At 52.8% G+C, this 16,162-nt stretch overlaps 6 protein-coding genes across 6 annotated transcripts; 2 read left to right on the forward strand and 4 right to left on the reverse strand.

Moving 5' to 3' along the window:
* Positions 1-3,232: 3,232 nt before the first annotated feature.
* PHYSODRAFT_487693 (hypothetical protein) lies at positions 3,233-3,403 on the forward strand (the record flags this gene model as incomplete). The annotated part of the gene is made up of 1 exon (XM_009522894.1): positions 3,233-3,403. A coding segment is annotated over one exon (171 nt), but the record flags the coding sequence as incomplete, so codon positions are not given.
* Positions 3,404-9,376: 5,973 nt separating this feature from the next.
* On the reverse strand, positions 9,377-9,589 carry PHYSODRAFT_486958 (hypothetical protein; the record flags this gene model as incomplete). The annotated part of the gene is made up of 1 exon (XM_009522895.1): positions 9,377-9,589. One exon carries the CDS (start codon positions 9,587-9,589, stop codon positions 9,377-9,379), a length of 213 nt encoding a protein of 70 aa, XP_009521190.1.
* A 635-nt stretch (positions 9,590-10,224) lies between these two features.
* On the reverse strand, positions 10,225-10,536 carry PHYSODRAFT_421021 (hypothetical protein; the record flags this gene model as incomplete). The annotated part of the gene is made up of 1 exon (XM_009522896.1): positions 10,225-10,536. A coding segment is annotated over one exon (312 nt), but the record flags the coding sequence as incomplete, so codon positions are not given.
* Positions 10,537-11,923: 1,387 nt separating this feature from the next.
* On the reverse strand, positions 11,924-12,750 carry PHYSODRAFT_345045 (hypothetical protein; the record flags this gene model as incomplete). Its single annotated transcript, XM_009522897.1, has 2 exons — positions 11,924-12,356; positions 12,470-12,750. The coding sequence occupies 2 exons, from the start codon at positions 12,748-12,750 to the stop codon at positions 12,263-12,265; spliced, it is 375 nt and encodes a 124-aa protein (XP_009521192.1). The 3' UTR covers positions 11,924-12,262.
* A 616-nt stretch (positions 12,751-13,366) lies between these two features.
* PHYSODRAFT_326864 (hypothetical protein) lies at positions 13,367-15,120 on the forward strand (the record flags this gene model as incomplete). Its single annotated transcript, XM_009522898.1, has 2 exons — positions 13,367-14,177; positions 14,264-15,120. The coding sequence occupies 2 exons, from the start codon at positions 13,367-13,369 to the stop codon at positions 15,118-15,120; spliced, it is 1,668 nt and encodes a 555-aa protein (XP_009521193.1).
* Positions 15,121-15,204: 84 nt separating this feature from the next.
* Positions 15,205-15,806, reverse strand: PHYSODRAFT_326865 (hypothetical protein; the record flags this gene model as incomplete). The annotated part of the gene is made up of 4 exons (XM_009522899.1): positions 15,205-15,215; positions 15,296-15,587; positions 15,681-15,737; positions 15,792-15,806. The coding sequence occupies 4 exons, from the start codon at positions 15,804-15,806 to the stop codon at positions 15,205-15,207; spliced, it is 375 nt and encodes a 124-aa protein (XP_009521194.1).
* Positions 15,807-16,162: the final 356 nt, after the last annotated feature.

The raw sequence follows: 16,162 nt of genomic DNA on the forward strand, positions 1-16,162 counted from the left end.
TTGGTTCAATTCCTAGGCTATCCCTTAAGGTACTGCAGCCCTCTACATGGGAAATGAATTGACTTGAGAAAACGTAAGTCCCGGCCGCCGACGCTTTAATGGAGCGCTCCGATTGGCTAAAATGGACTGGTTAGCGCTGGGCCGAAAGAGGGACGGATTCACAAGCTTACAGTACAAGTAACTTAAGTCGTCCGGAAAGACCTCAAGTGCAATAGATATCCAAGCGACGAATGTACTAGCGTACGCATTCCAGATAAATGTAGGCGTTTGGGCCGTGACAACCGAAAACAACATGAAAGCTGAAGTCGTACTACGATGATGGAGCTTGGCACATCCGGAAAAGGATCGCGTTATGATTTGAGTTAAACACGAAGTGTGATAAGTTCAAAGGTTGAACAAACAGCTGCGGTTATCGCGACTCATGAGCGCCTACTGCTTGACCACTATCGCACAGCGCGCTCACCTTTCGCGATGGCACCCGTGGCGACCAGCCCTCGATCCTATGTATGGCTACTCCTGCCGATGATACTCCACAGAGTAGTGGACCCCCTCCACTCATTCATTCGGCATGCAGCTAGAGACTGTTGCTGCTGCTGTCATTGGTTCGGCCATGAGTGCCACCCGCTTCAAGACGACGTCTACCAACGTCGACTCGGCCGAGACGGAGGAGACGGTGACGGCCACGGAGGCGAGCACGCGGCCGACAAGGACATGGGCGGTGACGTTCACCCGTCTGCGGCTACGCTGTGGCGTACCGCTAAACGAATGGCACGACGCGACCCAACAGTAGCAACAGGCTGTGGAGACTACCGAGAGACGGAGACAATTTGATGTAGAACGAAAATGTGGTCGATGCTTACCCAAAATGCTTGGGCGGCCTCGACCCGCTGAATCCTGTGACACTGTAGCTCAAAATTGCGCTGGTTTTGGTGTACACATGAACATGACATGCAAGATGGCGTGGGCCTGTGTTCGAAAATGAGTTGTTTAACCACAATGGAGCCTGGAGGTCGTCAAAGAATCTCATTGCGTGGAACGCTATGCGTATACTTATAGATTTATTTTGACCAATACGAATATGTGCTTATCGTCGGCTACCGCCGCTGACGCCTTCCCGTAAGGATGCGATCCTAACTACCCTATAGTGGACCTCAGTCAAGGTGTCGTACTCCAAGGGGTAGGAATACACCAATTCCGGAAATCATAAGCCAATCCGCCTACGTTTTGGCGGAAAATCCCATATGTAACTTGCGTAAATACGAGAATGCGGTATGTAGCTCAACCTCCGATCTCTCCAAGAACGACAAGAAGGCAGTCCAAACATGTGTTGCACTTCACCCTACAGTCCGAAAAGAGTGCACTGTATCCATTTCATGGCTGATAAAGCTATAGTAAGAAATGTGATTAGTGGGGGGTCACACTATTTGTGCCTGGTCGATTTTTTCTCCTACGCAAAAAATGTGGGTAAATCTTCTCGCATGCCATAGGGAAACATAAATTGTTTTCTTGGCCAATTTTAAGGGGTTTACTAGTGTAGAACATATTAATTGCGCGCCTACACTATTAGCAAACTCACACTAATTGTTGTTGTTGTAGCGGCAGAACCATTGGTCGCCGTCAATTACAGCGGTGCCCGGGACAGTACATAACAACAAGTAAGATGATCGGCGATTTGCCTAACGCAGGAACAGATGACCATAAAAAAAAACCAATGTTCGATAAAGAGACCTTAGACGACACCTAGGAGGCAAGAACAGTGGCACATCAAGTTGGCAGACACCGCAGCATAAGGCGTAGCTCGTTTCGTACTCACTTTGGCGTTTAGCTAGTAATAGCCTTTGGATATACCTTCAGGGAGATTCGCCGGGTTCCCGATGCGTATTTTCATCCTGTAAACTCTACAACGAATTCGATAGTGCTACCAGCTGAACTAAAACCAACATCATCAAGAGCGCAAAGCTCGAGCGAAGATGCAGATCGGGCCTCAGCCGTAGTTTGTTTTGACACGATGGGATTGGAGATTTCCAGGATCCCCCGAGCCACGCCTGTGATTGGTTGGCTCAGAAGCTCACTCAGGGAGGCGGCGACACGTGGCGTATGGGAGAAGCGGATCCCGGCCGGACTCGCGTTGACAGTGTACAAGATTTAGTGACCCCGGATGGAGATGTAATCAAGGTAGGACCCCGGCTGAAGCCAAGTACCGAACGAGAGGCAAAGCCCAAGGGAACGTAAATGTGCCTCTGATCGGAGGCCGCCTGCTCTTGGTGCACTGTGCATCGCAAGAGGATCCCGACCAGATCGAGTGAAGACCCTGAAGCCGTGAAGTTGTCCAAGATATCCCGGATGTGAAGCCCAAGTGGAGTGTGATCCCGTTTGGAGATAATTCTGGATCCCGGATGGAGATAATTCTGGATCCCGGATGGAGATACCAAGAGACCATCCCAGATGTGAAGATCCAGTATATAAAATCCAAGATGTTTCCGACCGACCAAGCCGACCAGCCAAGATCTGTTCGGATTTTCGGGAACATTGAACTTCGCTTGCGTACCCAGTGATGATTATACTTGCTGGAAGTATGCTACGAGGGACCGCGGATGATTGCGACGACAAGACCATAGTGAAGACAAGTTAAGATGGAGTGCATGTAAAGATCGACAGAAGGTAGCCAGAGAGAGAGGGGGGGGGAGGGAGAGAGAACCGATAACAGAGGTCGTTTTGTCAAGGATCGCGCAAGCGAGTTGGAGCAGCCTACCGGACGCGCATTCCCGGAAGACCGACTAAGTCTACGTGTGAGGGCCCAGCAACTGTGACATCTGGGTCGAGCTCCAGCAACTAAGTCCAGTCCAAGTTGGGGTGAGTACCGGGCGACAACCCGAGGTTGATCCGTCCCATTTCATTTCGTAGTTGCCGTTGAGCTCGTCCTGACCAGGAAGACCCCGCATTTCATATTTCCGATTACCTTGTCACCCCAGTTGGAGTGATGGGAAGTATTGATTTAAGCAATGACAAGCAATGACACACGCCACACCGGTTGGAGTGTACATCTATGTGTACTATCTCCGGCTAGGGTTTGTTCTGGGTGCACTCCTTTCGGGAGTATACATCCAGGGCGCGCTAACTATACGCCTGGGCGGTCAAGCGTTCACCCGCCTCGCCTCACTTTCCTTCCACCAAGACCATAAGCACCTCAGACGCTGTTTTGGTGAAGTATCGGATGGAATGCCGCGAGTAGGAAGAAACTATCCGCAACAACGCAATGGGCGAGACGGACGATCGGATTGCCCCACCCAGCACCACATTTTCACAAGCGCTGTTTAGGCAGTGGTATCGCTTGCGGTGGAAAATGGCCTTCACGGACGATATTATAATCCCTGAGTTCGAATCAAATTCATCTTGGCGGTGAAAAGCAATAGCGTATTGGGCATTGACTAGAGCACCATCGCACCGATTTACCCCCCCCCCCCTCCCCGCACTCACACTTTGTATATGACTACAGAGAGGGGTGGATCAGACTGATTATTTGATTGCTAACAGGAGCGACTGTCTAACGAGGGCCATTTTCAAAAAAAGCCCACATATGTTTTTGGTTATGATGTGAAAACTTCAACTTCGTTGTAGACGGGTAAGATCTTGTAGCGGTATAGCTTTGCTGTTGGAACAATACATGCTTACTGTAAAATCGCCGGTCGTTAATAAAATAATACTACGCCGCTACCGCACAACGGTATAAGAGATAGCTAACACTTTACTGCTAGTGCAGCTCTCACTTTCGATTTAACTTAATCGACCCCACCAAATGTATCACCACCAGTTTCTGCTGCAAGACACCGCTATGGAAGTACAAGACGACGCGTACCCCTCGCTCACTGAAACCAGCCTGCCGACGTTTGTCATCCCGCCCCCTCCTGAAGAAACGTTCCCTTCAGAGGCAGCGGCACTTGCTGCTGTCTACACCTGGACTCGCGATCACTGCTACAACATAACTAAACGCCGAGCTTTCTACACGGACTCGACCAAGACTACTGTGTGGAAGCGAGGCTTGGACTGTGACCGCAAGGGCTCACCCGCGCACCTCCGTGAAGAGGACAGAGCGCGGCCGATGAGGGGCTCCAAGCAAATGGGGTGCAAGATGAAGTAGGTGCTCCAGGCAGTATCGAAGGACGACCCTCTTGGGCCGTGGAAGATCGTCCACACACGAAAGGGTAGTCAACTTCATAACCACCCACCGTCCGAAAATGCTCGAGCCCACGCGTGCCATCGACGGCGTGCGGCGGCTGCGGAAACCTATGTCGGTACCAATCAATCCGTGCAGGCGTTGGTTGAGGCCCAGACTGCTGCTGGAGTGTCCGTAACAAGTATTCGCGCCACGCTTCTCCAAGCCGATCCAACTTCCTTCGTCATCCCTAAGGACATCGCTAACACGAAGAACGCCGTCCGACGCAGAGAATTGTCCACCAACACCGCAATGAAGGCTCTCGTCGCTGACCTCTCGCGCCGCGGACTCCTTTATCGCTACGAAACCAACGCAGAGACGCAGGAATTGCGTTACCTGTTCTGGGCGCACCCAGGCACTGCAGTCTTGTATCGCAGGCACCACGATATCCTCGTCGTGGATTGCACTTACAAGACGAACAAGTTTAAGATCCCGCTGTTCAACATCATTGCTGTGACGGGTTTCAACACCGTCCTCCCGGTCGCGCAGTGTTGGCTCTCTGGAGAAAAGGAGGAGGATTGCGTGTGGGCTCTGAACATGCTCCGCCTTTTCTTGATCGAGAAGGACGTTGAGTTGTCTGGTGTTGTTCTATCCGACCGCGAACAAGCGTGCATGAATGCAGTTGCCCGGGTTCTGCCTGAAGGTCCGTCAATGGTGTGTCGTTGGCACATGAACACGAACGTGGAGGCAACGGCCCGCAAACATCTTGGCCAAGTGACCGTGGTGGACCCTACAACTGGCGTGAGGTCAAAGGAGAATACATGGGAAACGAATGCCGTCATGGCGGCATTCCACGAGGCAGTGGATTCAAAGACGGAGTCAGAATTCGAGACGCGTGCTGTCGCTCTGAAGACACACAGCAGTTATCTGGACACCAACCGGTGGAAGTACAAGACGAGAATTGTCCGTGCCTGGACCGACCGGTACCCCCACTTCGGATTTCGTGACACCTCGCTGGTTGAAGGAACTCATGCCAAGTGCAAGGAGTGGATTTGCAGCAGCCAAGGAGACCTGTTCACCGTGTTTAAAGTCTTCTACCGTGGGGGGACGGAGCTGGGGCTGACACGCGAATGATATCAGCCCAGAATGGTTACGGCACGCCTGCGCTTTTGCAACAAAGCCAATACTCGGCTGTTGTCCGGGTGATCACCGTGTTTGCGCTGACAGAGACTCAGAAGTTGTGGAAGGATGCGAGCAAGATCGTCTACAATCGTCTTCCGAGGGATACGTGCTCCGGGACGTTTCGAGTTGTGCATGGTCGGTCATGCTTACACGACCTCGCAACGATCATAGAATCGAACGGACGCATGCGACTTTTGCCAGAACACTTTGCAAAGCAATGGTGGATCAACCGCCACGTTGGCGTATCCGATCTCAGGCGGGTGCTCGATCCAGCCCCTTTGGGAACTACCACGCGTCGGTCGAAACGGAAATCCTCACACCGCATCAATGCCGGCATTACGGGCACAAGAAGAGGCCCAATCGTTGTTGGAGGGTAGACCTGAATCACCCGGCGACACCCACTTCTTCTACTACTGCTCTTGGGCGATCGGACAGTGTTGTGGTCGTGCTACCCCCCGTCGACAATGTGGATTCGACAAGCAGCTCATTTTCAGCCTACGAGGAGGCGCATCGGCCACCGAGGTCATGGCGTTCAACTTTGGGTTCATGAAAAAATCATTCCAGGGCAATTACGATGAGGGAAGTGGCCGTGATTTACTTCCGTTTGCTGGGCAAACCTTTCGCCGGTTTGAAAAGTTTAAAATGACACGACCATTTACTCACTACTGCTGGAAGGAGCAAGGCCATTCGTTCCGACGGAGCCGTTATAAACGGAGAAACGACAAGTGCCAGACATTTGGGATCCTGGGAGTCACTCCGTGTGGATTCTTGGCGGTGCTTCAATTCATCGCCATCCGGAAATCGTGCACTTGTAGGCATTGTCCCCATATTCCTCCCCGCTTACTGTCCCTTCTTCAATCCCATAGGTACTGGCTAACACTGCCTCGCTTCGAGTACATGAAATCCTTGCAGCACTTCACGGATTTCACTCGGCCAAATGTACCTTGCGTGTTGTAGTAGTCTATCGCACCTTGCACCCAGAGCCAGCATGGATTCTCTCGGCTACCACAGGAAATCTCCCCGAATTGCTATATTTTGTTCTTTCAAAGAGTAGCCACGCTTCCTTATCATTCCCCCGTTGTCGAACCACACCTTGTCTAGGACGACAAGGTTGTGGTGAATCCAGTCGATTTTGCTAATTCATCTACGAGACGAAAGATATCACTCTCGTTGATGTGCATTGCGCGGCGCTCAAGCACCTTGCACGTCAAGCCATAGTCGTGTATAGTTCGCCAGACAGATGGCCGCGAGTTATTCATGCCGCGGGCCCTTTGGGACGCGGCTTGAGCTTACGCTAGTGGTCGCACGGCATAATACAAACGCAATCATTGCTTGTGACCAGCGCTAAACTTTTTTTCTGCTGCACTGTTTGCCCGTTCGAATGTTCCAGTGGTCTTGTACACTCGGGTCCAAATACTGATTGTGCTGTCGCGCTTATGGTATACGTGCGCAAGCTTGCTTCGAGTAATGCCAAGGTTCTAAAACCCATAAAGCCAATGTACCACCATATTAGGGAGAACCTGTTGCTTTGTCACGGCGGCTTACATGCTCTGTGTTAGCAATACCTATGTAAGAAACTATGATGGCGATTACAAATCATGTATGTAACAATAAATATCTTAGCAAACAGTCCACGTCGATGGTGTTCTTCGGTCGCACAAACACCAACCCGGCACGTAACCTGTCTCCTATCACTGTATCTGCAGCAGCGTCGCGAACGCCTTGACCGCGTGTGCAGGGTTCTCTCCACGTTCTTGTGTCGATGAAGCACCACGTAGGTCACGTTGTAGGGCAGCAGCGCGAGGACTGCTAAAAGAAAAGACCGATAGTTATCTCAATATTATCTCAATACGAATGCGGAGCTGGAAATGATAAAAATTGAACGAGTCCATGTATGCATCGTCGGTCTCCGCAGAAATGCGTGAGCAAATGTCATTCTGGTACGTGTTTTCACCGACGATATAAAACCCATCTTTTCAGCAAATATACTTCACAGGTTTTTACTGGTCCATAGAACATACGTCGGCTACACTCATGCAGTTCAAGCTCAAACGCCACCTCGTCCACAACGCCAAGACGGAGCATTTGTGGAACCAGTGACTTGTGTCGGCACGTGGGCAGCTGGTCAAGCTTCTAGTTTACGAGTACGGATTGAGGATTTCCAAGGCACAAGATCTAGATGATTCCCTAAATGATTGCGTCCGCCCTGTTGCAACTGACCGTGCTGGGGTACTGAAAGCTAGTTTCATGAGCTAGCGATGGGACTACAAGAGCGCTGGAGTTACCGGCACCTAGCATCAGCAGTAACGTGGAGACGTTGGGCAAATGCTATCATGCGCAACCTCGATCGGGGTATTTGGGGCGAAGTTATGTCGGCGCCCCCTCCTGGGCATCATCGCCCAATGTTTGGGGATGCACCATCCGAAGCTGAGGAGATACTGACAAACATAACTCGCTCGGCTGAACTGGCGCTCGAATGCGTCACTGGTTCGCTAGCCGACTACGATAGTCTTCACAATGAATATGAGATATTTCGCGATCACTTAAACGGCCACCCGTGCGACCTGAAAGCACGCAAACGTATTATTGAGGGGCTTCTCCGTGACCTCGCGCCTCCCGCGCAGATGCGGTCGTTGAGCCGTTGCCTCGAATGGATAACTTGACACCGAGCACCAAGCGTAGGAGAACGATTCTGTTATCTTCCATTAAACCCAATAAAGTTTCGTCTTCGGTTGGAGTATCCCAAATGTCTGGTACTTGTCGTTTCTCCGTTTATAACGGCTCCGTCGGAACGAATGGCCTTGCTCCTTCCAGCAGTAGTGAGTAAATGGTCGTGTCATTTTAAACTTTTCAAACCGGCGAAAGGTTTGCCCAGCAAACGGAAGTAAATCACGGCCACTTCCCTCATCGTAATTGCCCTGGAATGATTTTTTCATGAACCCAAAGTTGAACACTATGGGATTGAAGAAGGGGCAGTAAGCGGGGAGGAATATGGGAACAATGCCCACAAGTGCACGATTTCCGGATGGCGATGAATTGAAGCACCGCCAAGAATCCACACTGAGTGAGTCCCAGGGTACTGGCAAACACTGCCTCGCTTCGAGTACATGAAATCCTTGCAGCACTTCACGGATTTCACTCGGCCAAATGTACCTTGCGTGTTGTAGTAGTCTATCGCACCTTGCACCCAGAGCCAGCATGGATTCTCTCGGCTACCACAGGAAATCTCCCCGAATTGCTATATTTTGTCCTTTCAAAGAGTAGCCACGCTTCCTTATCATTCCCCCGTTGTCGAACCACACCTCGTCTAGGACGACAAGGTTGTGGTGAATCCAGTCGATTTTGCTAATTCATCTACGAGACGAAAGATATCACTCTCGTTGATGTGCATTGCGCGGCGCTCAAGCACCTTGCGCGTCAAGCCATAGTCGTGTATAGTTCGCCAGACAGATGGCCGCGAGTTATCCATGCCGCGGGCCCTTTGGGACGCGGCTTGAGCTTACGCTAGTAGACTTCTGGGTTGCGAGCACGTTATCGAGCTTGTCGTAGAACTCAGCAGGCTGAATTCCCTCGTAGAGGTGCGACTCCATGTTGTTGTCTTGGTAGAAGTGGTACTTACTGTCTTCCTTGAAATCAGCAGCCACATTCTTTTGGAGCTTGCCTAGACTGATCTAGTACTGCTTCGCTACCAATTTTTGGTTGGTGGGGTGGGAAATGTTGTATACCATGCGCCCCGCCTTGCCACGTACCTTAATACGGTAGCTACTACCCCATCGAATGGGTTGAATATTTAATCTCTTTAATCCTTCGAGTTCGTATGCAAACATGTTGTCTATATATGCTTGACTATATTATTCTCCGTAGATATGACTTTATAATTATTTGACCTTGTATCAGGATCGACTTTATATCTTAGTCATTTACAAAATATTCTGAAATTAATTAATTCAAATATTTGGCTTATACCTTTTTGGAGGTTTTAAGCCATTGTCTTTGACTATATTGGGATTGACTTTTTGAGAAAACAAATTAATTAATTAATTAATGAAGTTCGGTTTCATTATTAAGTTCGACTTCACCATCAATAAGTTCGGTTTTGGGTTTACGCTTGCGAGCTCGAATCTGGTCTCTATTCTTGTCGTCGTAGCTCTTTTGATACGACAAGCGAGCGTCGCGTGTGCGCTGATAGTAGCGCTTCTGTGCTGCTTTGATGCGTTCCTTGCTAGCTTGGTATTGCTCAGTAGAGTACGCCATGTTACTATTTTACTAACTTTATATTTATCACGATCGATCAACAAATACTTGGTAATTGAGAAGTTGAAGACACCATGCTTCCATTAAATTATTCATTTCCTCTTTCCTCCTCCTCTGTTTCTCTTTGTGCTCTGTGAGGGTTGTTGTTGTTGAGGTTGTCGCTGAGCTTCAGTAGCAGGAAGCAGCGAAGTGTGCTCGGTCAATTCTTGATGCTGGGCTTCAGCAGCAAAAGTCAGGTCGGTCATTTCTTGTCGCTGGGCTTGTAACGGTGTCTCGTCCTTCGCTTCCTCGATCATGTTGTCAAGCTTCGATTTCCAATGTTGCGAATATGACAGAATCGCCCCCATCGCAATATCAACACCAATCATCTGACACACGATAAGCGAGCGGCCAGGAACTGTTAAACATCCTTTTTCGTCGGTTGGATTCTCTCCATAGGCCAAAACAATGAATGTAATGACCGCCAATATGACAGGTACGAAGCATTGAGCGTTGATGATCCACCGTCTGAATCCTGCTCTACACAAGAAATTAGCAACAACATATTCAAACAATTAGGGGCCAGAATACGTACGCTTATATTTCAGCGCTCTGGAAGCAGTTCCACCAATGTCAACGCGAACATGACCCGGAACCACCACCAGCACGTGGACCTGTTTCTTCTGCGGAGCTGGTACGAAGACATCGGCAATCTCATCTGCTGGGTCCATTTCCACGTTCAGCAGTGTCTTCACTTGTTCAGGAATGCCTCCACTTCGCATAGAAATCACATCAGGGTCCTTCGATGAGAGCCACGCGCCGTCCGCCGTCTTCGCCAGGGAAAGCTGCAGGTCCTTGGCATCGCACGTGATCGTCGCTGGGTTCTCCGCCTTGATCGCCTTCTTTAAGTCGTCCACCGTGTCGCTCTCATCCACTCGCACCGAGAACGCGCTGCCCGCCACGCCAACGCACAGAAAAGCTTCACCATCTTTCGTCAAGCCGGAAGGGAGGGAGAATTTCTGGCGTACTTAAGCGAACATGAAGGTGTGTGACATAGATTTTCAACCAGATGAGACGCCACGTCGCGCTGGTCCGAACTACTAGTAAAATCTGCTGGCGTAATGTTCTATTGGTTTTATCAATGTAGTTTGAACGAGCGGTCCCGAAACGCCCTAAGATCCAAAAGACGTGGCTCTCGCTATAAAGTGGGCGTCGTCAAATCAACGTCTATTAGATCTGACCGGTTCAGAGGTTCTAAAACTACCCTCATATCGAAAAGACGTGGCTCTCGCTCTCAAGTGGTCGAGAGGGGTCGTCGTTGAAATCGCTGCTGTCCCGAAAGAAGGTTTCGGGAATGTTCTCGGTGGTAAATTACGGTAAGGAAAAAAACTGCCGGCGTAATGTTCCATGACCCACTACTCATGTCGCTCTCGCGCAGCGCCGTGAGGCAGTCGGCGATGCTGGAGAACTCGCGCACCGTGAGCCACCCGGCGCAGTTCTTGGTGATCTTCTTGCCGCTGCTCTTCTTGGGCTTCTTGCTCTTGCCAGTGTCGTCGTGGGTCTTGAGCTGCTGCGCGTTGGCCGCGATGAGCCACACGTGCTGCACGCCCAGCGCCTCGGCGGTGCGCAGCACGGCCTGATGGTTGTGCGAGTCCATGCACTGCTCCAGCACCAGCACGATGCGGCTCGTGCGGTGGCGCAGCACCGTCTCCGCCCGGCGCAGACGCTCGGGCGCCTCGCCCAGCTGCGTGTCGGCGGTCGTCAATGGCTCGGCCTGCTGCGCCTCGGAGCTGCTCGTGCTCATGGTGGTCAACTGAAGTGCCGGTTGGGTGGGGCTCAGCAACGCGTACACAAATGTAGCCATCTACAAAACAGCCGCTGCTGCTGGAAGTGCACTCGACGCTGGCTGCTCCTAGGGCAGGACGACGGACACGAAGCGCGCCTTAGCTACGTCGCGACACCCTGACCGTACTGCTCGTATCTGTCCGGCAGGCCTCGAGTAACAGCCAAAGCTATTCCTGACTATGGCCATCAGTTGTTAGCCCAGCGGCCGCATGAGGGACGACGTGTCGAGGCACAGCATGCCCCGCCTGGCGTCGCGCTCGCGCCGAACGAGCGTGGAGGATGAGCCGGCCGCCACGCCCACCGCAGTGCGGGCCGCCGCGCGCGCGGCGCTGAAGGAGGAGGAGACTCGCCCAGCCGCGGTTGAAGCGCCGCCCCGCCAGCCTCCCAAGCTCAAGCCGAGGCCGCCGCCCTCTTCCGCGTCGCGAGGCTCCAGTCCCGCCGAGTCCAAGACGTTCCTCACAGCGCTGGTGCCCGCACGCCGGCGGTCCAGACGTCAGAGCGAGATGCTGCGGCCGCCGTCCCCGCTGGAGTCAATGGAGCCGTCGGCGACTACACGGAAGGCGGCGCGTCGTCGGAGCCGCCCGTGCCGGCCAACTACATGGGGGCGGAGGCCATGCAGCAGTTCTGGGGCATCTTCCACCGACAAGAAACTGTTCACAACAACAAGGTCGTGCCCCCGACGCCCACCGCAACGGCACCCAACTCTTCTCGGCTGAGCAACGAGGTCGGCGACCGGGAAGCTGTTGGATCTCATCGGGAAGCGCACGCGCGGGGCCTGTATACAGCTCTTCCAGCGTAGGGTCACGCAGCTCATCGCTTTGGCCTGCGAGCGGAGGCAACGCCGCCATGTTAGGGATCAGTGACGAATTTAGGGAAGTGCACTAGAATGCGATCATCGCGGCGGTTGAGCTCGAAATGGACTGGAGTTTCACCGTGGCATTTCCTGTTGATTAAAGCGCATCGATATGCCCACGTCACATCCTACACAACGTGCTCCCAGGCCCCCCCCCTACTTAAACCCCTAAGCAGAAAACTGCAACGCGCTCGCTTGCTTACCAGGGCAGGACGTCGCCCTTCTCGAAGTGGAACATCTTGGCCGAGTCCTCGATCTTGGCGCGGGCGATGATCTTGGTCAGGCCCTTGACGCTGTCCTCGGACGACACGGAGCCCGTGAAGCCCACCATGGCCGTGTTGACGTACCCCGGGTGCAGCAGCAAGCACCCGATCTTCTCCTTCTCGAGGTCCACCGCCAGGCTCTTGGTCAGCATGTTGAGCGCCGTCTTGCTCGCCCTGTAGCCGTAGTACCCGCCGGAGCCGTTGTCCGTGATGCTGCCCATTCCGAAGAGGGGAAAACAGGTCAATCCTAACAGTTGGTCACGGGTATGATGGCCAAATAGGTCACACATCAGGACGCTAGGTCACATGACCAAACTTACCAGGTCACACCCCCACGACATACTTATGATAGAGAAGGTCAGATGCGCGCACACGCGCATGAGAATGGTAGCGAGATGCATCCACGGAAGCAGTTTCAAAACCAACCTGAAGCTATTTGCGCTTTTCAAAACGGACAAAGGCCACATCGCTAGCCGCCTCTTCAGGAATCATAAACCAAGCTTCCTCAACCAGCACACGGCACTTCTTCCGTATCTGCGAGCTCGCTCTACACGATGACACGCCGTAGGAACAAAACGACAACTCCACCGACGATCAACCCATCCTCTCGCTGCTCGAATCGGCAACCACGTCCTCGTTTCTCTCCGCTGACTCGGCGGAGTATCCGTTCGCGACGTCCGAGTCAGCAAGTCCCCGACGTCCATGAACTGTCCGACAACGGTGTTGTGGGGGCCGATTTGCGTCCGACGCAAGCGTCGTTAGATCTCCTCGATGCTACAGCGGATACGACTAGCATGCGTGCGCAGGCTTCGTATGCATCTGTATTGCCTGGACAACATGGCAAGGTCGCGGACGTCAACGACGATGCTACTCGATCCCTCGGGCTCCACAGTGCCCGAGATGCTGTTATCACAACCGGCGGACGGCGGCCACCTGCGGGAAGAAGCTGGAGGAGCTAATGGTGCCCCAACGGGTTGTACTAACGCGACAGTGGGACGGACCCGGGCGACGTCAAAGAAGCGAGATGGACATACGAAGGTGTACTACCAGGGTTTCTCGTACGCTCGGGCGAGCATTACGAGCGTCAAGATCTCGTATCGTTGTAGCTCGTATCGACAGAAATGCAAGGCACGATTTGTGTACATGGCTGCCACGGCATCGTTCGACTTCAGTGAACTCGTCCCCCACACCTGTCGATCGGGCGCTGCACTTCAAAGCAGGACCGCTCAAGCTGATGGGAGCCCCTGTGAAGATGTGAGCGAGGCTGTACTAGAGGAGGTCGACCAGCTCGCTGTTGAAACGAATATGACCCAACGGGATATCTGGCTGCACGTTATGGAGAAATTCTACATGCAGTCGGGGCCTCCGGTCCGTGGGGTATCCAAGAACGCGGTTGAAAATCGAGTGAGGTATGCTCGAGGAAAAGAAACCGGTGGCAACCGCAATCGATCTGTTGAGCTCCCTCCTATGTCAAAAGTGAGAGGATCCATGCAGGGATTTTTTCAGTTCCAGTACTCGTGGCACGATGATATGAAGGCGCAAAAAGACTCGGTCGGTGTTGATCGAGTTTTGGCATGGGCGCATCCTGAGCTGCGCAATCTGCTGCGCTTCGAGAACCTGTCGTGGTTCCTTGACGGCACGTTTCGGTGTGCTCCTGCTGGATACAAACAGTGCGTGACAATTATGGTCCACGATCCATTACCGATCTTTACATCCCTGCTATCTTCACGGTAGCCACCTCCATGCAGAAGGAGCATTATATCAAGCTGTTGCGCTGTATCGAGGACTGCGACGGTCTGAAGTTGACTCCTAAGGAAGTCGTGTGTGATTTCGAGGCCGCTCTCATCGGCGCACTACGAGCATACTTCCCCGACATCCGTATCATCGGATGTTTGTTTCATTTTAAACAAGTGTGTCGCCGAAAGCTGAAGGAGTACCAGATACCAAGAGACGAAGCCAAGCTAGCAATGGCCCCAAATGTCTTTGACATTTTGACGGTGATCGACCCAAGTAACATCGAAGTTCAAGGGATTGCGTGGGTCAAGGCCAAGATTAAAAAAGTTTGTGAGGCGAAGCATATGACCTACTCTCGCAGAAAGTGGCGTAAGGTTTGGGATTACTTCCGACGGACTTGGCTAGAAATGTTTCCGCCAACGTATTGGAACGTGTTCGGCATGCGTCGTGACATTGTTAGTAGAACTAACAACCCTCTCGAGCGCTTCCGCCGGCATCTGAACGGGAAGATCAAAGCTCCACACCCTGCCATGAGCAGCTTCGTCGACACGCTAGAAGGTATTTCTCGCGAATATGTGGCGCAGCGTGTTGCTATCCAGTCCGGACTCGCCAGGCCACCTCAACGGAAACGTTTCCAGCTGCCGCGTGCGCCGCAGTTGCCTGAGGTCGGCGACATCGTGGATTCGGAGGAAAGCGAAGACGAAGACGAGCAGCCTACCATCGCCACGGATGACCCTGCATCCTGCTCAAGTGCGCCGGGTTCAGAGGACGACGTTGCTGAGATGGATCACGATACGGCAGACTACAGTCCAGATAACTCATTTGACTACGACGGCGATGCATCAGCAATTGTATAATGGTGCGGAAGTCGCTATCGTTCAGGATGGCGTTGCAGCAGAATCGATATAATACATTTACTTTGCTTCCAGATCGTTTGTGAATTACATGTGACCTCATTCCCTTAGGTCACGTGACCAAAGTAAGGATTTGACACGTGACCAAAATGTAGGACTGACCTAAAAATCCGGCTACCGCCCATTCGGGACGTGATCTGCGCCACGAAGGCCGAGCCCTCGGCGCCCACCGCCAGCCGCAGGTTCGGCAGCAAGGCCCTCGTCATGAGGAAGGGTCCCACCGAGTTCACCTCAAAGTGGCGAAGCAGATCCGCCTTGGTCGTGGTCTGCAGGTCGTGCACGTCCATGATGCCGGCGTTGTTGATGAGCAGGTTGATGGGCACGTTCTTGAGCGCCTTGGCGGCGGCAGCGATGGACTCCTCACTGCTCGTGTCCAGCGTCAGCAGCTTCCACGGTTCCAGCTTCTTGAGCTGCAAAGTAAGGATTATAGTATGAGATGTCTACTGTATCAAACTACCTCGGGCGTGAGTAGAAAGGATCTCTCGTCATGAGAAGACACGTACGTCCGTGGCGGTGTCGACGTTGCGCGCGCAGCCGATGACCTGCAACCCCTCCTTCTTCTAGTGCGTGGCGAACGCAAGGCCGATGCCGCGGTTGCTGCCCGTGATAAGCACCGTCTTGGCTGCCATAGTGACACCTAAAGCGTGTGGACTTGGCTTGACGGTGTGAACGACTGAATGACACGCGAGGAGATCTTTTAGCCACATCTTTGGGCCCGACGCCACCGAAGATGGCTACTGCCTACATCGTAGGGGGATCCGGTAGGGGTGCACACTTTGGAGGGAATCAGTTGAGGTTTGGCGCGATGGAGGGCAAGCCCAAGGTGACGGTGCTGCTGGCGCATGCGTGCGGCTTCTCCAAGGACATGTGGACGCCTGTAGTGCGCCGGTTGAAGGAGGTTCCGGCGCTGCGACGCGCGGAGACGCAGTTCGTGAGCTTCGACTTCCCGTACCACGGAAGTCGAAGTGACGCGGCCTTGGCGGAG

Source organism: Phytophthora sojae (genome assembly GCF_000149755.1).
Source record: "Phytophthora sojae unplaced genomic scaffold PHYSOscaffold_2, whole genome shotgun sequence".
NCBI classification, from domain to species: domain Eukaryota; phylum Oomycota; class Peronosporomycetes; order Peronosporales; family Peronosporaceae; genus Phytophthora; species Phytophthora sojae.